This window comes from Zonotrichia albicollis, chromosome 12 (genome assembly GCF_047830755.1).
Source record: "Zonotrichia albicollis isolate bZonAlb1 chromosome 12, bZonAlb1.hap1, whole genome shotgun sequence".
NCBI lineage: Eukaryota > Metazoa > Chordata > Aves > Passeriformes > Passerellidae > Zonotrichia > Zonotrichia albicollis.
Window position 1 is genome coordinate 20,176,384 of NC_133830.1, and position 24,842 is coordinate 20,201,225.

Below are 24,842 nucleotides of genomic sequence, written 5' to 3' on the forward strand. Positions count from 1 at the left end.
AAAAACAAAAAGAACAAATAGAAAACCTAAGTTAGATGCTTTTTTCTCCCAGTTTCAGTATTAATTTGAAGGAGGAGAATGAGGAGGAAGGGGAACAGAACAATTTCCTGGCACATAAAGTGGCTGATTTCTGCCAAGGAGGATTCTGCCTTCCCACTGCACTGTCCAGGCACTCAGTGCTGCCCTGAGCTCTCAGATCCTGCCTTGAGCTCCAGCACTTGCCAGGGCTCAGCCAGTTTAACACACCAGTCTTCCTGCAGAGCACACAGCTTTGATAACACATTTTAAAGGCTCAAAAAGGAGAAAATGCCTCTTATGGCACTTTCTCCTCTCCTTGCTGGGGACACCAGCCCTGTTTCCCTGGCAGGGACTCTCAGGTTCTGGTTTTTAAGCAGCACTGACAGGTTGGAACTTCAATCACCTCAGACACATCTGTGGAGTAATCTCAGTCTAAGTCCACACCAGCCCTCAGATATTTCAATCCCTTCTTGGATTTGGGATTACCAGAAGCCAAGGAAATCAAATCCTTCAGAAGCATGGCAGCTCTGCCCCCCTCCAGCGTTTGTCTCCTGAAGCAGGAGATGTTTGGCCTAATTCCACTTTTATACCATTCCATCCCTCAGCTCATTGGCACGAGCTCATGGCAGTACTTGAACAACCCCATCACAGACAAAGAAATGCAGAGTTTCACACATTAATTTGTGTGTTAAAGTGGAAGACAAAACCCTTCTTGCCTCATGGCTTGACTGAGAGCCAGTGAAGTTTGTGCCACACTAACAATTAACAACTCATTTCCAAAAGGAGCAGCAAGTCCTCCCCAGCATCTCCCAGTGCATTTCCACCTCACAAACCCAAGCACAGCTACCTCATCCAGCTCACTTTTATGATGACACAGGGTTTTTAAAGATCAATGCATTTCAAGCAACCAGGGCTGCATTAAATTATCCATCAGCCCTCCCAGGGATCCCTCAGGGAGCAGCTCCCTCCTTGCAGGAGAGCTCAGCCCAGCCAGGACTGGAGGGTTAAATCAGACCTGGAGCAGTTCAATCAGCACTTCCAGACCCCATCAGCCCCTCCAAACCCAACCAAACCCACCCCAGTGGTGTCTGATCCTGGCCCTGGGGTGAGCCCATATGTGACGGTGCTCACAGGAGTTCTTGGATGGGGGAAGAGACGAGGATCTGACTCCATGTTCAGAAGGTTTGATTTATTCTTTTATTATATATATTATATTAAAACTATACTAAAGAATAGAAGAAAAGGTTTCATCAGAAGGCTAGCTAAGAATAGATAGGAATGATAACAAAGGCTTGTGTCTCAGAGAGTCCGAGCCAGCTGACTGTGATTGGCCATTAATTACAAACAACCACATGAGACCAATCACAGATGCACCTGTTGCATTCCACAGCAGCAGATAACCATTGTTTACATTTTGTTCCTGAGGCCTCTCAGCTTCTCAGGAGGAAAAATCCTAAGGAAAGGATTTTTCATAAAAGATGTCTGAGACACTGCACAGTTTGTGTGCAGGATGTCTGTCACTGACAAATTTTCTGGAAAATCCTTTCGCTAGGATCTTTTCTCCTGAGAAGCTGGGAAGCTTCAGCTTCTCCATGTTTTGCTGCTTTGGAATGTGATTTGGAGAATTGTTTACCCAGCATGTGAATTGTTTTTACTTGATGACCAATGACAGCCACCTGTGTCAAGGCTGTAAGCAGTCACAAGATTTTATTATTGATTCCATTCCTTTCCTTGCTTGCTTTCTGATGTCTCCCCTCTCTTTCTTTAGGATAGTTTTAGTATATAATTTTCTTTAAATATAATATGTATCAAAAAATAATAAATCAGCCTTCTGAAACGTGGAGTCAAGATTCTCATCTCTTCCCTTGTCCTGGGGACCCTGGAACACCACCACAGATGTCTCCATGGACACTCAGCACTGAATGCTTTGCTGTAAATTCAAGTTTTGCACATGTCTGAACAGTTCTGTGAAAAGCAGGAGGTAGAGCAGCCCCACCTGGGCAGGTAAAAACCAACAAATAAGGGAGATTTCACCAAGGGCAACACTGATTCTCTTGTATTCCCAGAAAGAATAGGGAAATTCAGCAGACAGCAGCCTGTGAATGGACATGGAAATTGCATCTCCATCAGAAAGAAAATGTCTTCTAAGCTCATTCCTTAGCTATAGTGCAGATTTTGGTGTTGGCCACATTTTTTACTGTTATATGTTATGGAAAGAGTCCTGCAAACCACATTAGAAGTGTTTACCCAGGTTTTATTGCTTAAAAATATGATTTAAACAAAGGCAACAGAGAAAATTGAAAGGTTATTGAAGACATCTGAGCCTTGAGTATTAGTTTGCTTACACAATTTCTGGCATACTTTCATTTTCTTAATCTTATTGAAAGTACAGTAAACACATTTCAGGTAACAGTTTTTCCTACAGAATTACAGCTGTTCCTTCACTTCAAAATATAGGACCTTTAGATATAATTTAAAGCATTATTACTAGCATTCTTGTATTCATAATGAAAGTGGTAACATTAAGATTTAAAATTTTCATTCTACTGTTTACTAGCTGTTCCACATGACTAATAACTTTTATTTCCTACACAAAGTACAGCAACTTTGGGGCTCTTCATGCACCATGCTCAGCCTCAATATCATGAACATCATTTCTTGAAAAGAAAAATACAATAAATGGTGCTAAAAAAAACCCCATCCCATTGATAGTCCCACCACATGAATATTAAAGAAAAAAGAACTTTTTGAGATGCATTAGGAGTCTTAATAAGTGGAAATAAAAATATGTTATTCATCCAGTTCTGTAAGGAAGTGCTTAAAGCATCAAAACCATTCTCTAACACCAGGACATCCCATCCAGATCATTCCCAAATCCCAGCCCACCTCCCATGGCTACAACAGCAATTCCTTCCACTTTGCAGAAAATGGGACAAAGCAGGGGGAAAGAGCTGGCACAGCCCTTGTACAAAATGACACCAAAAAGCCATTTCACATATTGCAGCATCAGTTTTCCCCCATCCACTCAGCATTTCAAAGTGGGAGCTGCTCTGTTGTGACGTTTCCAGACTTTTCAAAGCAGCAGATCTGTGTTGCTACAAGCAGGAGCTTGCACTGAACCAGGTCCTTCACCAAGGAATGAATGCATTTCCCCTCCCAAATCCGGTTATGTAACAGGACACCAGCCAGCAGCATCATCATTATCGACTGAGCAGAGATCCCTGGGATTCTGAAATGGGAATTAATTATTCACAAACAAGCCCTCGTTAACTAAAGCCATTATTACCCACTTACACTGGAGAGCTGGGGTTTAATAAGCAGTGTAAGCAATGCAAATGGAAAATTACTCAGAGATAGCTCAACTCTGCTTCCAGAGCCAGCCCAGCTCCTGGCAGGACTCACATTGGGGGAGCTTTTCCCAAATCCACCCCAGGGAGGGCAGCAAAGGCACTTCCACAACGAGGATCTCTCACTAAAGGGAAAATCAAAAGGAGCTCTCTGCACTAAAATAATCTACAAAATCCTGAAATGCACCTCTGTGCCCTGAGCAGCCTGGTCCAGGGCAGGTGTCCCTGCCCATGGCAGAGGGGCTGCAAGGAGATGAGATTTGATCCCAAAACAGTCTGGGATGACGACTCAGGACACAATTCCTCAGCAAGAAATGCTTGTTTAATGATTTCTGAATGTAAGTGGTCAATATTCATTCCAGATCTCCAAAATCTCACGACTGCCAGCTTCAAAACGTGCTGTTATTAATTGGCAGCTATCACACAAGAGCCAGGCAAACAGGGGCAGATTGCAGTGCTGGATAACCCCCTTTCCATGGCATTGTTTCATTATTCATCAGAAGGTGCTGAGGAACATGAGGCTTGTTACTTGATCAAGCAGCAAGCTTCTAAAAATATTTTCAGTTCTATTTATTGGGAACTTGATTCTATTTTTTCCCTTAGTATAAACCACTTGCATGGCAAAGTGCAACACAAGCCTGCAGCCAGTGTCACAAACATGCCAAGGAGGAAGGAAAAGCTCAGAGCGATCATTTGTGTGGCAGAAATCCCACAGCCTTCAACAGGGAATGGAACTCTTTATCCAAACACAATCCCTAGGAAAAGAAGAAAGCGAGATTCCCTGCCCTGCCCCATCTGCGCCCACCACAACCCTCCCTGGTGTTCTCCCTTCCCACAGCTCATCCCCAGCAAAAGGAGGGAATTATGGAATGTAGGACCACAGGATATCCTGGAAAGGGCCCACAAGGACCCCTGAATGCAGCTCCTGACCCTGCAGAGCCCACCCCAAGGAACCCAGCACTAATGAGGACATTGCTCCAACACCAGGATGAACTTCAGCCATGGCTTCTCTGGCTGAGCCTGTGTGCAGGCAGCACCCTGAAAATGGGCCCTGCCAAGCTGAAAGGGACTGCAGCCATCTCTGGAGGTGTTTTAGTTAATGAGGAGCCTGAGGAGTCACCCGTGTGTGTTTGGGGACAGACACTTAGGGAGGGCACACAGGAGAAACTGATTCACAGCAAAGTCAGTGCTAGGGGGAGGAAAAGGGAAACAGAAAAGCTGCACCTCCAGCCTTAAGTGAGACCAGAAGGAAATCAGTGATGGGGATAGAACTGTGACCTGCCACAGCTCTTACAGACCCTTGGGACAGGTTTCTGAAATCCTCAGAGCAGTACTGACACAGTAACTTGAGCCACATCAGAGAAGAAAGGCTTGTATCGTACTCCAGCTCATTGCTCAAAACCAGCAGAAAGCCCAGCACAATGTTGGTGAGAAATCATTCTGCTGTACCTCCAAAGCACCTGAGACCTGAGAAATCACTCTGCTGTACCTCCAGAAATCATTCTGCTGTCCCTCCAAAGCACCCCTGCTTCCCCAAACCCACCACAGCCACCCAAGGAGAACTCAGTGAGCAGCCAGGAGCTTTAAGCACAGGAGTCCCATAAGGCAGATGTGACAAAACCTGATTAACCAGAACAAGCTGGGCTCCTGCCCCAGCACAGCTGCTGGGTTTTTCTAATAACAAACCATCAGAAAAATCAGAGACCATTTCAAGCACAGAGAGGAGCAGTCAGGGCAGGTTTTCAGCCTGCACATCCAGCTGATCCCTCATAACTAATCACAGGAACAGGGACTGAAAAGGGACAATGAGCTTCCAGCCAAGATACTGCAAGAGGGAAGAGGCATTTTAATAAAATGCTATTAATTCAGCAATAAACGGACATTGTTTTATTATCAAATAACACATAGAACATATTTTATATATCTGTGTTCAGCATATCTAACCCAGCTAAAGCTGTACACTCCTAGGTATTCATATGATGATGCCAGGGATTTGTTTTTGAAGAGATTTTCTTAGGCACTTACAAATCCCTTCATTTTTAGGCTGCAGATACCCAGAGCTGCTTGCTGCTTGCCAGTGGCCATCTGAGCCTCCAGAGTCACTTGGAAGATGTTAACATTAAGTAAAAATTTCGCATCTAATGAGAAATAGGGAGAAAGAATAAGACATTTCAAATAAATAAATTCTGGCTTGGTTTTTAGCCAGTTTCTGAAGTTGTTTCTAAGCCAGCTTAAAGCACACAAAGTGAATGAATTTTTGCTGCACAGTGCCTTTTTAAGAGTGAGGAACATCCTTTATGAAACTATAAAAAGCAGCAATAGCAAACTCTGCTGTGCTTATCTTATCACTTCACATATCAAAATACACACTTAGCATCAGCACAACAGACAAAAGTGTCCACAAAAGCAGAATTCCACTCTGTGCTGGGAATACTTGCCCTTATTTCAATGGCAAGTCTCACTAACAGCAAACACTCTTAACTGTGTTCCCTTTTTGAGTGTTTGTGACACTGCAGCCCTTCCTTCCTGAAGTGAGAAGAAAGGTGAGATGTGAATGGGATTTAAGTGCAGTTCAGTAAATATTTGGCAAGTCTGCTGTTCCTCATGCATTCAGCATCATCACTTCACACCACAGCTCCTCGGGGAGTGTTTGGTCAGGACTGCCCAGGGACACACTTTGGAAGGGAATTCCTAATGAGCAACTGCATTCCAGCACTCACATCCATCTGCTTTCATTAACCTTACAAAGGAGATGATTTATTCATCATAAAGATATTAAAATGCACTAAGCCTTCTCTTATCTCGAGGTATTTGTCATTGTTTTGTACAGAAAATGGCACTTAGGAGGCTGTTTGAAGTCACAGTCTCTTCTTTTTAATTACAGTTTACAGTTAATGGGCTCCTAGGGGAGAGACTCCAAGGGATTAAGGCTGAACCAGGGCTCTGAGAGGGCACAGGTCTCACCCCAACAACCGGCAGTGAAATCCCCCCTTCCCCATCCCCTCCCTTGTGCCTGGTGACCTCCAGCCCCTCCTGCCCTGAGCAGAGCCCTGGGCTGGGTCACAGCCCCCAGTGCTGCTCAGGAACCCCAGGACAAAATCCCCACTTAACATCAGGCAAGCTTAGTCAAAACCAGCTCACCCAAACTTTGAATCACAGAGTGCTTTGAGTTGGGAGGGACCTTAAAGCTCATTTTGTTCCATGGCAGGGACACCTCCCAGTCTCAATGTCCAACCCTTGGGCACTGCCAGGGATCCAGGGGCAGCCACAGCTGCTCTGGGCACCTGTGCCACGGCCTGCCCACCCTCACAGGGACGAATTCCAGCCCAATATCCCATTTAAGCCTTTCCTCTTTCAGCTTAAATCCATCCCCCCTTGTCCTCACCACATTCTGTGGTCCTCAGTGGGACTGAGCTGATGTGGAAGTTACCTGAGGTCATCAAGTTATCAATGGCCATCAATGCCAAGTTTATAATTTTCTGCCAATTTGCTTTTTCCTGAACATTTTTCCATCTTCCCACCATGGACACCCTGCACTATTTCATGCTCCACTTGTCCCTGTAAGTGCAGGCATCTTTCATTATCATAGATATTGAGGTAATAGAATGCTGATGTTCTGTGCTATCTTCTTCCCAAATACTACCCAGTAAAATGCCTCTTCTGGAGACAGTTTAAAAATCCTATTCATTTAATGTGCACACACACACACAAAATCAGTGTTCACCTTTTCTTCCTAATTCAAAGTATCTTCTGTTTTGTCCAATCAGTTTTTTCTGCTTACTACAGCCTCAGTTTAATCACTTGGTTAAATTATTGATCAATCAGCTGAATCACAGATATTTTACAGCACAGGACCCTCCAACAAGCTATTCCCAGCCCTCCAGGGCAGAGCAAATCTTCAAGTGATTCCTTAATAGCTTTTTGGATTCAGCTGTGAGTTCAGGGACAGAGAAAAAATAAATTGGAAAGAATATTGGAATTCCTGCCCCGTTGCTGCTCTGGTGGAGCTGTGGAACAGCTCCTCCCTCTGTGCCCTTCACACTGCTCTGCCACCTCCTTCTTGTCCCCAGTTTGCAACCTCACCCTCTGTAACCTACCAATGCCCAGAGGAGAGGGAAAATGTTTTGAGATTCCTGGGAACTGTGTGGCTTTGAAGCAATTACACTTGGGAAAAGGAGAGAGGAAGGGCTACAAACACCTGGTTTAAAATCACTATCCTAAAAATCAGCCCCACTCTCCTCTCACAGCCAGCTCATCCCAATGCCCAAAGCAATAAAGAGCTTCAAGATACTTTGGTTCTGATGGCAAGAGATCATCCCAACTGTGGTGCTACAGCTGTTTTCCTAATTAAAAAATAAAAACAACAAAAAACCCAGAAGCCAACTGTGACAGTGTTCACAGGGATTCTTGGATGAGGGAAGAGACGAGGATCTGACTCCATGTTTCAGAAGGCTGATTTATTATTTTATGATATATATTATATTAAAACTATACTAAAAGAATAGAAGAAAGGATTTCATCAGAAGGCTGGCTAAGAATAGAATAGGAAAGAATGATAACAAAGGTTTGTGGCTCAGCTCTCTGAGCCAGCTGACTGTGATTGGCCATTAATTACAAACATCCAACATGGACCAATCCCAGATGCACCTGTTGCATTCCACAGCAGCAGATAACCATTGTTTACATTTTGTTCCTGAGGCCTCCCAGCTTTTCAGGAGGAACAATCCTAAGGAAAGGATTTTTCATAAAAGATATCTGCGACAGCCAACCACAAATGAACCCAGACACAAGAGGCACAAGTCTGTCCCAGCAGATCTCCAGGAGAATCCTCCCCTGACACTGTGCTCCCACCTCCAGGGAGATGCAGGAACAAATCCCCAAATAACTGGGATTTCCAGCTATTATGGACTCCCTGGGTTAACAGTGCTGCTTTTCTACCCTTCAAGGTGGTACAGGCCATTTTTAATCCAGACCCATCCACATGAATCACCCATCAACCCCAAGCAGGTCATTCCAACTCCATTACTGGCACCCCAAGCTCTTCCTTAAGCTTTTCACAATAATAAAGACACAGAAAACCAATTTCTTGTGCTGTTTTTTTTCCCTCTCCTTCCATTTCTAAAACTTTTAGAATCAATACCTTCTCTCAAGGAGAACAGCTGTTAAAATTGAGTGTTGAGCTCACCATCTGTGAGGTGGTTCTCTTGAACAGAGAATTTCTGAGTGTTTGGCTGATGGTTCCTGCCAGTGCTGCTCACATTTGCAAGTGCTTGCATGCAAGACAAAATGAACAAAGCCCAACAGAAAAACCATTCTGTTTTCAATAGAAATTACTGACTATGGTGGTGCAACAAGACTTCAAGGAAATATTCTAAATCTGGAAACCTAAAAATAATCTCTCTGCTCTAAAAAGGCTCCACCATTCAAACCCTTCCGCTTTCACTTCCTGGTGTTCCAAAAAGCAAATCCACATCACAGTATCTCTCAAGACCTCTATTTTCATCTGGATTTTTACCAGCAGTTCATCAGAGCATCACTTAAGTGCACATGAAGTTTTAATGTGAAAGGTGCTGTGTGTGCACTGCAACTGAAGGGTAAGAGCTCTACAACTCCAGTTTTTAAACTTGTACCTCCCCAAAAATGAGCACAAATGACAAGCTTCTGTTTCCTAATGAGAATTATTTACAGCTGCATGGGGTCCATGTGGCTTGGGCAGATATTTGACCGTCATAGACAGGCAGGAGTTCATTTGCTCTTCTAATGCTACAGGAGAACAAAGATGCTCCAGCCAGAGATCCCACACCACTTGGGGAATTTATAGAAGGAATGATGTGTTCAATTGGAAATAGCCCACGGGGGTCAATGCTGGCTGTCCACTGCTCAGTTCTTCCATTTCAGAGGAAATTTCCTGCCCATCACACTCTGCACTACTGTTAGGAGAAAGGAGGACAAAGCAAGAGCTAAGGGTTTCTATGGCAGGAGCCAGAAATGAAAACTCCTCTTTTGCAGACCTGGTTAAGGACACTTATTTTCTACTTGCATAATTTTATTCCCTAATATTGCCCACTTGTAGCTGGCACTGAGAGCAGACAAGTTTCCGGAATCACGTTGTCCTTTCTGAATAAAGAACCAGTAATTAATTTACAGTCCTATTGTGCCTTTCCACCCTCCTCCTATTGTTAATTATCCACTGCCTAATAGCCTCCTACATCCTTTCAAGGAGTAGGTATCAATTTTGCCACTGGCTAAGTGCAAAAAAAAAAAAAATTAAGAAATAATCAGCTTTTATGATTCCCATCTAATCCTACACCTTTAGGATTGACCTGTTCTGGCTGAGAAACAGCATCGGGATGTTTGGCCTCCAAGTGATAATTAAAAAGCTCATTACTGAACCCCATTAAAGACCTCCATAAAAGCCTGGAAGTGGCTGAGGGGAGGGAGGGCAGAGCTGGGGAGGACTCAGAGCCCAAAAGCCCCTGGATTTGTGTGGCAATCACAAAACTCCCTGTTTGATTGTGTACACGAGGAATCTGATCCCACCCAACCCTGCAGGATGGACTGTGGGATTTGGGGGGTTATTTCAGGTTGTAGTTTTAATGGTTTGGTGTAAATTAGAACTGGGGTCACTCTTGGAGGGCACAAGGTAAAGAGGACTCAGTGAGGCTGAGAAGTGTTCAGGACTCAGCAGCACTAAAACTGAAACACATCTGGGAAATCTCTGCCCTGAAACACTGCCATCCAGGAGGCTGAAGGTGAGGAGGACAATCCTGCTCCTCCCACACCAGGTCTGTCAGTCTGTCTGTGAACAACCTCTCCAAAATATAGACACAGTGAGGTGAAGTGGAGAGTAACCCTTGGGCTCTTCCTCCAGCCTTGCTCAGCACACGTTGACACTGCTTCTACAAAATGAATTAAAATAAAAAGGAACAAAAAATATATTAAAGCTTCCACTCTTTTTGCCTCCACAGTTCCACTAACAAACACATACATTTGTCTGCATCTGCTGTGGAGCTGAGACAGGAAATTAGAAGAATACTCTTTTTGGTGTGATTAAGGTACATGGAGTAATATGTATTTAAATGCCTTAAGAATTCTCAAGAACTTCTTTAAATACTTAAATCATTACCTACATTTAACACTGACATAAACCAGGACTGCTTCTCACTAGGATTTAAGTCAGCCATTTCTTATGAATCTGGATTTGGAAGAGTGACTTTGACTTTCAAACGAAGGTGAATCTCCAGAAGAGATTGGTTCACGCTGTGAAGCGAGCTCTGTTTGTGTTATCAGTTTGAAGTGCTCTTTGCCTGGTTCCTCCTCAGCACCCCAAAGCAATCCACACAGAATTTCCCTCCCCTGCAGCGTGCACACCCCTCAGTGGTGACACCTTTTCCCAGATACTCCTCTGTGCTTCTCCAAGCTCTGTCAGCAGGCAGTGAAATGGTTCTGGTGCCTAAATCCAGCAGTGCCAACTAACTCACAGTTACATTATTTGTGGAAGTGCAGCCCATTTTAGAGCCATGGCATTGGCAATTCCATTGCAGGGCACAGCCACAGCTCTTGGAAGAGCAAGGATCATTTACAGCAGATGAGGAGCACAACCAAAGAAAAGCTCCAACACCCTCCTGCCGTGTCCTGGCTGCTCCTCACTCCTCTGGGGCTGTGCCTCAAGGCTGCTGTCCCCTGGCAGGGGCAGGAGGGGATTTACCAGCAGCTCCTTTCAAAGCCAACAGCAGCAGAAAGAGATAATGACAAAAAATCAAGAGCTGCAACAGCCCAGGCAAGCCAGGCTTATCTCAGCACACTCTGAGCACATAATAAATGACAATGGGTGAGCTGCAATGCTCATCTTCATTGCAGAGTGGAAACTTCCCTCAATTTATGCATCAAAGCAGAAGGGTTATGAGAGGGCCAGCAGCTGAAATGAATTCTTGCTGGATTTCTGATATTTGTTTGAGCACAAAGGGATGGTTTTTACCCAAAACAGAATAATGGTAAGTCATCCTAATTCATGCACATGATGGGTTTGCAGGATCCAGAAAGGAAGGATGTGATGGACTGGGGTTCAAGTTCATTTTAACGAGAAATACACTCCAATCTTTACCACTTCTAAATTCTGAAACATCAAATTTCCTTTGTATAATAAATAAAAATAACTGAAGAAAATGAAAGCCTGAGGATACCCAGAGAACATTTGCTAACTGTGCTCTTGGAACACTTCCAAACTTGGCTCTTGAGTGTGGGATTCATCAGAGAGCACCATACACACAGCGGGGCAAAGAAAACTTGACCAGGAGCAAGAGTCAGTACCTGCTTATCCTCTACAGACTTGTTGTATGGTAAATGCACATAAATGTACAGCATTTCATGCAGCTCTATTAATTTTAGCTCAAATTTCTATTTTTCTGTACAGATACTGCTTCTTGAATTAAAATTCAGAGGAGGAAATCTTATTCCCCTGGCACAGTTAATTATTATAAATAAATTACAGGGGTATCCCAAGTAATGTGTTTGATTTAATCAACGAAAAGTTAATGAGGCCAAATTGATGCAGAAGTTAGGCAAGACTAAGCTGACAGGGATTTAAAGATCTGTTCAGCTCCTGAGAGTGCAGGATCAATATGGGATTTGAGCAGTGAGGGCATCCATTAGGAGACAAGGGAAAGGCTTCACTTTCTGCTCCTCCCTCCAGAGGAAACAGCTCAGGATGGGGCAGAGCAGGGAGGCACTAAAGGCTGCAGCTCCCACTCTGGGGGTTTTACTAAAGAACTCCCAGCTTACAGCCCTCACTGAGCTTTAATAACCAGCAATCTCCAGCAAAGCCTTTCTTTTACTGCCTTTTGTTCATCTCTGAGAAGGGACAAAATCTACAGCTCCACTTAAAAACCCAGCTACAACAACATCAGCATAATCTGAAATCAATACAATATTTGGCTGCTACAGTCACAAATGCAAATGAAGCTTTAGCCTTGACTCCAAGAATTTATAATGCATTTTGTGGAAACTTGAAATTTTCTGTCTTTGTGTTTTTAGTAACTGTTCTCAACTTCCCCAACACACAGTTTGTTCACTTCATCTTCCATTTATTGACAATTGCACTTACTGGAACACTTCCAAAAGCATCATAAAACAGCTCAGACAAGGAACTAGATACCTGAATCATGGTTAATTCCTAATCCAAGGACCATTCTTGAACTACATAGAGGCACAAAACTACCTAAAATACAGATTAGGAAAGCAAAAAATAAACAAGGACTTGAAAGTTATCAGACTATTTTCACAGATCTATTTTTTTCTGCATATTTTCCTGTTGGATGGAATTGATCTAACCATGACCACCTACATAAAGCAATAGAGCAGGAAGAAAAACTGGGCAAATTCTGCCTTTTATTTAAATTGTTGGTGTGCAGAGCACTACAGGAAAATTGCTTTAGCTTCAAGTCCTATCTAGAAATGTCTCATACATGAATTCTTTTCAAAGAAACAAATTATGTGCAAGGAAGCAGAGACTTTTTTCCCACCAGTGCACAGAGGCAGCTCCTCAACAGAAGTGCCTGTCTCCTACTCACGATCCCAGCAGTTTGCACATGGATTTCCAATAGCTGCTGCAGACTATTTTCAATGTTCTGCAGAGAAAATGAATTCTGTTCCTGAAGTCAGGTTTTACTCCTGTCCTCACAGGGCTCTGTGAATTACACTACATCTCCATTACAAATAAATACATAAATAGAATAACTACTTTAAACCCATAAGAGATCTTCAGACCATGCCCTGTCCCCCTCTGGAACTCTGCTACAGTGGGGATGGAGTTGGACTTTGAGATCCTTGTGGGTCTCTTCCAACTCAGGATATTCTGTGATCCCAGGGGATTCTGTTGGATTTGCTGTGTCCCAGTTCTGTTTTGCAGGACTGAGACCCCTCAGGCAGCTGCAGGTGGCTGAAGGAAGGGAGAAATGCAGGAGAATTTCTCCTGCTCACAGCACAGATCTGGGGAAAACCCTCCAAGAACATTACAGAGCACACAGAAAGTACAAAACACCCTACATTTCCCCTTTCTTTATACTCCCATTCCAACCCCAAGATTCACCCAGCTTTTCCTGTGAATTCTAATAGAAAAGAACAAAAGCAGCCCAGAGAGAATGGCAAAATAATGAAGGAAACTCAAAGTGCTTTATAAATTCCAAAGAGCACTGCAAGCCCTGGGCTCCCTGAATTGAGCTGTGCACACATGTTGCTCATTAAACAGCCTTATCTCACAGATAACCAGAGCAGCCCCTCCAAGAAGTGGGGATAGAAATGAGCTGCACTGAATTAATGTGAAACCACTCACAAAGCTTTGTCCTTCTGAGATTGCAAATTCAACAACCACCAGCCCATTGGGAGCTCTGCGGAGCACAATCAGCACTGGATCCATAAATTACAGCTGTCTGTTCCAGGGAAAATAACTGTGGGCAAAAAGCTTGCATGTGCTGCTTTACCCACCTGAGTGGCATCCAACATTCAGCCAGACTTGATTCTACTTTTCAGTAGAAAAAGCAGGATTGCAGCAATTCAGAAGTCAAACTATTAATAAAATGTATGGCCTGTTGCAAAAACTTCATCTGCTTGCAAACAGACACCTACCTGTGTTTACACAACACCTGCCAAAAAAACAAACATCCTTTTTTCCTCTAATTCACCCATTCACAATGCTCTTGGACTTCCGTGAGGATTGAGTCTAAGGGATTGGGATCAAGGGGGTGTCTCAGGTTTAGCTGGGTGTGAATTTAATTGCCATCTGTCAGAGCTGGGGCAGGTATCTTCTGTTCATTGGGCAGTTTTCTTTACCTCTTTCACAAATCCATCCTCCTTCCAGGAGATATTTTCTGTTAATGGGCCACTGAGTGTCCCTGCAGGGCTGATAAAATTCCATCATCCCATGGGGAGAAGCTCCGCCCAGGGGAGGAGCCAAGCATTCCTACCTGGATCCAATCTGAGGTTTGGGACACCTCAGCAGCCTTTGCCCGCTGCATTCCCAGAGAAAGACCAGGCCCATCTAAACCACCACTGGAATTTCAGAGGAAAACTCCCCCCTTGTGCAGGATCCGTGCTGCAGCAGAGCCACAGCTGGCACTGCAGGAGGGCTGAGCCCCCATGGGATGGGGCTGGGACACCCCCTGACACACAGGGGGCAGGGCATGCTCTGACTGTGGCAGTGGGTTTGGGTTTTTTTAATGTACTATTACATTAGAATTTTTAGTTTTCCTAGTAAAGAACTGTTATTCCTGCTCCCATATTTTTACCTGAAAGCCTTTTAATTTCAAAATTACAATAATTCAAAGGAGGGGTTGACATTTTCCCTTTCAGGGGAGGCTCCTGCTTCCCTTAGCAAACACCTGTCTTTTCAAACCAGGACAGGGGGAAAACAGATTGAGTTCATGCAGGACATTTTTGTACAAAACACTGGTGGTGTTGTGGCTGTGACAGAATCATTTGCAGCACCCAAAGGCAAAGTGATGAAACATCATGAAGGGCCTGAAGATTCTCAGTAAGAAATCCAGAAAAGTAAAAATCCACATAAAGCACAGAATTATGGGCACCTTTTGAACACCATCAAACCACAAGCGCATCCCCCCTGCTCCCCAGCAAGTGCAGCTTAAACTCCACAGCCAAGACACTGGGACTGAAATAAAGAAATCGGGTTGGCTCTATGTTTCATACAGTTTTGGGGGGAGAAAAAAGGATTTTTTTAACATGACAAATGTATTATCACTGTTAAAGATGTCATACAAGCAGTTCTGGCAATTTATTGAATGCATCACTGTCCTTTCATTCTGAAATTCAGATTTAATCTTAATTTGAAAGCCGCTGGAAGCTCCACAGCCATCTCAACTACCAGAAGCGGTTTCCATATGTTTTATTTCAGTTAACAGCAATAAAACTAATTTAAACTAACATCAGGAGACTCATCAGGTTCTACTCCACTGGAGAGGGTCAGCCTGACATTTATGTAAAAAATCTATTGGAAGAAAATCTGGGAGGTTTTAAAATTACTAACAAGTGATGATTTTGCACATTTTAAGAACTGGTGATAAAACTGTGGCAGAATCATTACAGAATGATTAAAACCATCCAGAAAAGGCCATTTTTACATATAGACACTGAGTCATTTAGAAGGCACAGCAATACATTCCTACTTGAAAATTAGCTTTACAAGTCCCTCTGTGTTTAATTGTACTTTGCAGGTTCTCAGGGAGGAGGCTGAGTCACACAGTTCAAGCAGATTTTCCCGGAGTAAAACAAAACAAAGAGTTCCTAAAACTTTGCTTCCTGCTGGACTCTCTGTGCTGCTGCCTCCTGCAGCTGGTCAGGGTCTGTTTCACACCAATCCTCCCCCTGCACCAGCACAGAATGAGGCTGATCCTCCACAATTCTCTCCTGCTCTAAAGTAAATTAGAAAATTACTGTTCCACTTCATCTGATGTGCACCTTTACCAGGAATCAGCCTTTCTGTGAGATCCTCAACTCCACAGATTTCCTCCATCTATTACAGACTGGGGGAAAAGAAATCACAATTTTCTTTTAGTTCAGCTAAATAACTCAGCTGATGTTTTCCCCATAATTAGTATTTCACCTGCTCCCTTTTTTTTTTTTTTTTCTCCTTAATTTTAAATTAGCCTTCAGATTTTTACTCTTCCTGGGCCTATTTCATAGCTCCTCCTAGGACACCACAACTTTCAGGCAACAGCCTTGGCACTCCCAGCTCAGGAGCCATGAAAGCTTCTCCTTTTAAGCAGTTTTGTTACAGCTTCCTTCATTTGTACCTTGTTTCTCCTTTAAAAGCACACAACTAGGAAGGAGCAAGTGGAAAGAAACAAAACTCTCAAAGAGGATGTTTCTAGGCAGGTTTCAGAGATTTGCTCATCAGAGCTGCTCCCTGAACCCCTCTGCTCCTCACTCTGCTCAAATCCTCCACTCTGGTGATTTTCAAACACACAAGGAAAAGGAACATCTGCTACTAAAGCTTGAGACAATCCCTGCAAACTTTGACAGGATATCCTGCACAGACATCTCCATTGTGGCTGTCACCTCACACCACTAAATATCAAAATGCCTTGTAAAACAAATTGCATTTTCTCCTGGAAACATGTGAACAAAGACACCTAATTAAAGCAGCTCCTCACACTGACAGCTCCACATTGTGTGTGTGCACTGCACTTCAGAATGCAAAGTGTTCAAAGCCATGTCCCCAGTTTCACAGATTTAACAAATACCTCAGCCTGCCATTCCCCAAAGGGAAAGCAATGTGAGTTTATTACTGTACAACTGTATTATAAGCAGAAAGAATTTTAAGGGCTTGTACAACAGGATAATTTATGATTTTTTTGTCACAATGAGAAAGCCAAATGAAACAAATAAAGTCAAGGTGATTTTTGGTTGTTTTAATGTATTATTTGGAATCACATTGCTTTGCTGTGTCAGCCTTGTCTGTGCACAGATTCTGTTTTCTGCATTTCACAGCACAATAAAACATCTTGTGGATGCAATTTCCTCGTTACAAGCAGCTATAAAGCCACTGAAAACAAATACACCAGGGCAATATCCTCTGCAACTGAGCAATAGTGTAAAATTCCAGGGCATCACTTGTATTGGATATTCCATTCCAGCATGACAAACAGCAGCTATTCCAGACCAGTCTCTGGGCCAGGAGCCCGACTGCACTCACCCAGCTGGGAGAGACCAACACCTCTGGCTGCATCTCAGGTTGTTTGGAGTGATCCTTTCATATCTTCAGTGGCTGAGACTCGACCAATCCTAACCAATACTTTCATTTACTGCCCACAAACACAAACCCTTCTGACTTCACTCTGTCTGTGCAGTCAACACTGGGACAGGACATTCCATCCCTGCCTTCCACCTGCTCCTGGCTCCTTACACCCCTTGATTCCATGGAAGCACTTGGCTGGCCAGTATTTGCATTTGCTGCTATTTTGCTGATGCCTCTGTGAGCAGGAACAAAGATCTCTCCAGAGATTAAGCACTATTCCCCTGACTGATCATTTCATTTGAGATAATTACATTTCATCTTCATTTGCCAGAAAGAAAGGAAAACAGTGGGAAGCAAATTAACCACAACATAAGGATTCTGCCCAAACATCGACAGAGCTTGGGGAGCTTTTGCCCAAGACAAGACCACAGTGACCAGGATGTTGTGCAGGCAGAAACACAAAAGCATAGCCTCAGTGACATTTCACCTCAGAGAAAATGCAGTTTAAGAGGGGGGATAGAGAATTTACACTGATTGCCTGCTACTGCATCAGTCTGGTTAAAATCAGGCTGCCAGAGAAGGCTGGAGCTGTCTTGGAGCAGCTCGAGCTCACACTGGGTAACACAATTAATTCCCTAAACAGCCTCAGAGAAGGGTGGGAGCAGCACCCAGGCCCAGCCTGGCTGCCCCAGGGCTCTGTAGGACACAGGGTGCTGGGTCCCTGTAGGATTGATGGGAGTAGGATGGTTGGGACAGATGAAGACGAGAGATCTCTGCAGCCAGGTCAGGAATTTGGGGTTTATTGAAAAGGGCCTGGGTGCAGGGCCCTGCTGGGATTTGGGGTTCATTGCAAAGGGCCTGGGTGCAGGGCCCTGCTGGGATTTGGGGTTCATTGCAAAGGGCCTGGGTGCAGGGCCCTGCTGGGATTTGGGGTTCATTGCAAAGGGCCTGGGTGCAGGGCCCTGCTGGAGCTGCAGCCACAGCTCAGAGCAGGCCCGAGAGAAGAGAGGGGGAGAGAGGATGAGAGGGTAAGAGAGTAAAAGGATAAAGAGTGAAAGGCAAGAGGGCAAAGTTCCCGTTACCATACAATAAATCTTCTTCTGTGTTGAATATTCTGATTCTCACTAACCAATCTAGTACAAGATACAAATCCTATAGCATTTACATACAGCCTATAAGAATCATTACATTACCATACTGGGTTACATTTTAAACCCTAAAAACTCCTCTTTTGACCCCTTCTACCAAGCTGTAGGGTCTGCTCTGACCCTTGGGCCTGTCTGCAAGCAGAGGGTGTTGTTTCATCAAAGGGATCACCTTCAGCTGGCCACACCATTGTTTTCCAGTTGTTCAGTAACTAAAGTATCTCAAAGCTTGCTTTCACTTCAATCTCATGTATAGTTTCTATATTCTCAAAATCTTTTGCCAGACAATCATATTTACAAGGCTTTCCTGTTTCATTTTCCCCAACAGTTCCCACCAGCACAGCACAGCCAGTTGGGATGGGCCCCATGGGCACTGCCAGGTCCCAAAGGGGCACAGGCCTGGGCTGACCCTTCCTGCCAGGTGGGAAAGGCTCTGCAAACCCTTCCAGCAGTGCCCTGATGGAACACCCAGTGCAGGACAGAGCCTGGCAGGAGCCAGGGCTGGAGTTTGGGTTTCAGGCAGCACCAAAGCAGAGCTGAAGGCAGAGGCACTGCCTGAACCCCCCAAACACGTTCTGCAAGAGAGGAGCTCCACACACACATCCTTGGAGCAGCCAAATCCCACAGGAGGCTCAGGGCCACACCAGTGTGATCACTGAGGCTCAAACACAACACACTGCTGGAAATCCTCATGCCAGGGGCTTTGCTTCAGTCTGCAGCAGCTGAGCAGCATTGGTCCTTCCACAGCCTACCAGCTCATGGCAGCTCTGCTGGGAGCTAAAACCCCAGGGAGAGAATGCATTGATGCCCACAGGCATCCCCCTGCAGCCTGGGGATCAGATCCAGCTCAGTGGCTGTGCTCGGGACAGATTCCACCTCACCCTGCACAGCCTCCAGCCCAGGTCCACACCACACTGATCCTGAACTCTGCTAAAGTCAAAAGCATTTCAAAGGATCTTTAATCCTTTCCTACAGACTTCTTGGGGACAGTCTGCACACCTGTGGGTAAGAACTGGATTTTAATTCTGCAGGGGAAGGTCCTGCCTTGGCTTTGAGGTTTTACAATAAATAAACACAGCGCCTTAAGATGCAATATCCTGACAGTCCCAAAACACACTGCAGGAATGATGGTGAAGCCACAGTCAATATCATGAACCTCATTATCACTGATCAATAGTCACACTGCTGGAGAATCAAGGCTTCTGCTCAATGGCAATGCTCTCATGAATATGGACTACTTTCAGATTCAAGGATGGAGTTTTCACTTCTCCCATTGAGAGCCCTTTTGCAAGCTCTGCACGCTTGGCTCAGCCACGTGTGCAGAGAGGTAGGAACAAAAACCACCCAGAGTATAAAACACCAAGGGAGCAAGCTGGAAGTAAAGTATCTGATAATTACATGAAATTCTGCACATTATCTGATCCTTCCAAGTGCAGAATGAGCATTGCAATAATGAGTCAATGAAGGCTCTCCCTGTCAGGTGGAGGAGACTGCTAAGAAAGCCAGAACCAGCCCATGGATGTCCCCTCAGCACAGATGCTGCCCCAAACGCAGCAGCTGACACACAGCTCCCAGGAACTTGGATTGGGAGCACCAGGAACTAACCATCAATCTTTTGTAATGATCCAAACTAATCCCTCACTCCCAAATCACACTGGAGACAGAGTCACTCAGTAACTTCTCCAAGGGAGAAGAACCTTTACTGAAAACACCAATGGCATGCTAAGCAAAAACAATAAAATGCCCACATTAAAAAAAATCAATTTCTATTTAATACTTTTAAATAAACTACTTTCTTAGAACAAAGACATGAAAATGATGCACACATACCTGAGGCTTCTTGAGCTGTCACCTTCAGACCTGTAAAGTAAAACACAAATACTTAGGACACAGTTATTTCCAGCATTTATCATTCAAAACCTTCTCAAGCATGCTCTCCCCTCTGTACTTCAGTGAGTGTCTCTAGGGCTTGTTGTACTTTTTCTGCTAATAAGACATTTAGAAAAAAAAACAAATCCACTCAAGCTTCGAGGAAATCTATTAGAAGTCAAAACCCAGTTAACAGCTGAAGTCAATAACTGCAATATTCAAACAGGTGACACCCTCTGAATCCTCAATAAAGATCTTCCTCAAACACGCACAGAGATTTATTTTCCATCCTTACAAGCGGGAAGCAACACTCTGACACTATTCTAGAGGCAGATTATTTTGTACATTTTAATTTTTGTCTTTATCTCTTCTTCAACTTCAGCTGAAAAGGTCACAGGCAAATAGTTCTGGAATCCAACACTCAGCTTCATCAGACACTCAGAAAGGGCCAAGGTTGGCAAATAAAGGTAATTTAAAATCATTAAAACCTCACACTTCTGTGAATTTCAGAAATGTGCAAAAAGGAGGGATGTCTTAAGTTACAGAGGGGCAGGTTAAAGGTGAGAATTTCATCAATCAAACATGGAACCAAGCCTCTTCTCTTTCCCCAATATTTTTAAGCAAAGAAACTTAATTCAGGATTATTCACACTGAACAGGATTTCTTCTCCAAGGAGGAATGGGAACATAATATTCAAATTTCAGGACCAAACAAAAATCCAGAAGAAAACATAGAACCATTTGCCCAGTTCCTTTCCTCCCTCACTCCCAAAGCTGCCTCCACAAAGACAAGGGGAGAACAGGTAAGAACCAGTTGTGTTTAATAGACACAACAACTTCAAAGCAGTTTTCCCAATGCAGAAGTCCCACAAGGCTGAGCTCAGCCCTGCACTCCCAGGAGAAATGAAGAAATTAATGAATGTTTAGGTGCCACCTCCCCACACTCAGCTCTCAGCAAATTCCATCTGGCAGAGCACACACCTTATTGGGAAAGATGCTCCTGTAATTGCTTGTGCTTTCAAGTTCCCAAATACAGGAGACAGCAATTAATGGCTTCATTCCCTGCCTCTCCCCTGGGCTGGAATAACAAACTCACCCAGCAGGTAGAACATGTCCCAGTGCTCAGAGCCAGCCAGTGTCACTGAGTGGCACCAGGCGCCCAAATCCCCAAAGTCCTGCAGCCCATTCCTGCTCTCCCTGGAGCCCCAGGATGCTTCCAGTGAGGTGAGGGGGATCTCAAGGTGATCACCTCCCAGCACAGCCCAGAAAACAGGCAATGGGGTGTAGGGGGACACAAGATAAAATAAAGGTAGTATAGAAAGTAACCTTACCCCATTAAGGAGTTGCAGCTGAGCCAATTATTAGAGATTGGGAACAGGCCTGATTTTAACAGGTCACACCTGTAGCCAATAAGAGTGTTATAAAAGAGTGGATTGGTAAGAACTGGCGTTAGTTGGCTGCTGTGAGGATGAATCAATGCTTAGAGGAGCTGCCTATGAGAAACATCAAGGAGGTACAAAACTCTAGCAATATTGAACCCTTGCAAGGTAATGGCAACAAAGGGGGGCCTACAACCCCCACCACCCCTTCTTTACTTTCATGTTTCCCAGAAAAGCTGGGAAATTTCTCAGTTGCTAAATTTGCATTTTCAAGGGTAAGATTTACTCGGGTAAATTCTGAAGAGTTGTTCAGAGCTGGTCAATTTTGCTCAGGGAATGAGTAATTGATGAGCAGAGCTGAATGAACACAGAGCCGAAAGAAACCACTGCTTGTAGTCTGAGACAAAGCATTCGATTTTCTTTGAGCATTCTTTGAGAGGCAGGACTGGGGATCGATATTTAATGTTTCTGCTCGCACAGGAAGCATGTGCTGGGCTCTGGGTTGGCTTTTTTCCTTTTGACCCACACAAAAGAAATGATACTGGCACAGCTGAGACAAGGAGAAAGGTGAAAAGGCTTCTGGCAGTATCTTGCATTATTTATTTCAAGGTAGACCATAAAGGAAAAAAAATTTAAAAGCCCACAATATAGAGAATATCTTCTGTGCTGTAGTACTTGGAACAGCACAGATTCCATTTAGATATCTGAGTTGTATCACTGATGAGATAAATGTCATACAATGGTCTGCAAGATTTCTCCCCTCAGCCCTGGATGGTTTCCAAGATTTCATTTTGAGTAGAACTAAATATTACCATATTACACTCCTATTGAAGTACAAGTTTGCCTTCTTCCTGACCCCAAGAATTTCATTCTCAGTAGGAAATACAGTGAAATACATCCTTTTTGAGATTGTTATAGCCAAGAGAGGCAGAAATTACTTTCCTACCAGTAGTAATTACTGTAATTTCATTGCAGACAGATGCCAGGAGGAACAGGTACCACCATAACAAACCTTGAACCAAAAATAAAATGTAAAGAAAAACAAAAACCCCAGCACCTGAGGTTTACAGAGGGCTGTCAACCCTCTGTAAGTGACCATTAAAATCCTGAATGATTTTTGAGTTTAATTAAGTACTGCCATCACCATCTGTCAGTCCATATCCAAAACATGGATATTTCAGAAACCAGCTCCACTCCCACCACCGTAAGGATTTCTCTTTGTCACCACTATCCTCCTATAAAAACCCCATGCAGGAGAACAACAAACCAACTATCTTGGCTTCCAGTTGCTGACTTGGTTGGCAATTTTCCAACAAACCATCCATGGTGGGAAGTGTCAGCTCCTAAAAACTGGAAGCCATTTACAGGAATAACACAATTTCAAAGAAAACGCTGGGAAAAGCACAGGATGGAAAAGCCCTTCAGACTGGGAATGTGAGAGGTTCCAGGTTCCTCTTCACTGAGGGGACAGGAGGACCTCAGAACCCCAGCAGCAGCAGAGCTCTTTCAGTGGCCTTTCTTCATCCCAAGGATTTCTGCTCACACCAACAGGAAATGTTAAATTCCCATTATTCCCCCAAGAGCCACGATAAACAAGCTGAAAGCCTTGTGGCATCTGATTTGTTGTTTACACCTAAAGCTGCACTTAGAGGGGAACAGCCCAAGGTAAGTCTGCTTCCAAAGGCAGCTCTAGGACCAGCTTTCCTCTTGCTCTCTAATGAGCAAGAGGAAAATGATTACTCTAATGAGAGTAATCATTTTCCACATTAAACACTGCTCAGAACCAAGGTGTGTGATATGGACTGAGATACACAACCACCCCTGCAACAACTCCTAGCTGAGCAGATATTTTATCCGGGCAGTGAGTTGTCCTGTAAAAGAATACAGCAAGTAATTTTAACAGTTTTGAGACTCTGTTTGTCTAGGATTTGTGTTTGGGGGTGCACAATGTGGTATAAAACCAGCCAAAAGCAGAAGTGAAACCTTTCTGTAAGAACCCACGAGTGGACAGGGCTTTAAATAGTTGACAGAGCCACCCCTGTGGTAGGAATCCCACTCAGATCTCACCTCCTTGGAGCTGTCACCTCCATCAGAATAAAAAGAACTGGGGAAAAGCCAAGGCTTCTAACAGCATGTCAAACGTGCACTGAATAATCAGACTCCATCTGAAATGCATCTTCTCACAAGCCACAGGAACTGATGCTACTGTGGGAGACTCTTGGAGTACACAGTGACCACGTATTACAGAGCATTCTAATTCCATTTTTCACAAAAGGAAAAGATTGAACTGAACCTTTACACAGCACTACAAGGATCAATGCATTTGATTAAGCCTTGATTTGAGCACAGAACGTGCCTCAAAACCAAAACTGCACCCAGCACAGGTTGTTCTTCTGTAGTGTTTGAAATCTTCCAGCATCTGTAATGCAGAGGAACTGATTACCTTCAAGGGAGAGAGCTCTAGAGAGAATTCATTGATGGCCACAGAAATTTTACTCCTGGTATGAGGAGCAGGGAGCAGTGTGAGGTTCCTGCAGGTGAATGTTCTGAGCAGCATTTCAAACCCAGACAGATGTTGCCAGGAAACCTCCAACCCCATCTAAAGGCTATTAGAGCTTTCCAGGATTGTTATTTGAGCCTGCTGGGTGTGAATGATGCTCTGTGCCCCTGTGGATCCCAGCAGATGTGCAAAGCTCTGCCAAGGAAAGCAGCACTCTCCTCCCAGGAGTCTGGGAAGAGCAGCCTCAGGAACGGAGTCAGGCTGGAATAAAACCTCCCAGCTCAGCAACTGTCCTGCCCTCGCACTGTGGCAGCGTTTCTGTGCACAGAGAAAAGCAAGGCACAACTTCCCAAGGACATTTCCTGGGAATTGCAGCGACGAACCTCAGAGAATGAATAAACAATTCTTATCTCATTTGCTACTCCTGTTGTTCCGAACATGTGGAATGTGCTGGAAGATTATTTACCTGAAGGGATGGCTTGGTTGGATACTGGGGATGGTGTTTTGATTCATTGACCAGTTGGATCCACGCATGTGTGTGTTGGGACTGTTGGCTGACAGCCACGAATTTTCAGCAGTTAGTTAGAAGTATGATATAGTACAGTATAGTATCTCTCTAATATAGTTGTAATGTAATATAGTATAGTTTTAATAAAGAGCGTGTTCAGCATTCCAAAGCCTTGGAGTCAGATGCCAATCATTCCCAGAGTTGGGTTCACCTGATTTTACAATATTACACCCCTGCTTAAAGGGTCTGGATGAGCACCAGAGCACTACCAGCAATGTACAAAGTGGGAATTGAGTTGGAAGGGACTTTAAAGCCCATCTCCTGTGGGTA

At 44.1% G+C, this 24,842-nt stretch overlaps 1 protein-coding gene across 8 annotated transcripts in view; it reads right to left on the reverse strand.

Annotated features, from left to right (window-relative positions):
• Positions 1 to 24,842, reverse strand: part of IQSEC1 (IQ motif and Sec7 domain ArfGEF 1) — a 298,040-nt gene that overhangs the window by 219,612 nt on the left and 53,586 nt on the right. For all 8 annotated transcript variants that reach the window (XM_074550173.1, XM_074550167.1, XM_074550165.1 and 5 more), the window contains exon 2: positions 20,088 to 20,117. In XM_074550173.1, coding sequence (XP_074406274.1) covers positions 20,088 to 20,117 — 30 coding nt within the window. The remainder of the gene's footprint in view (positions 1 to 20,087; positions 20,118 to 24,842) is intronic.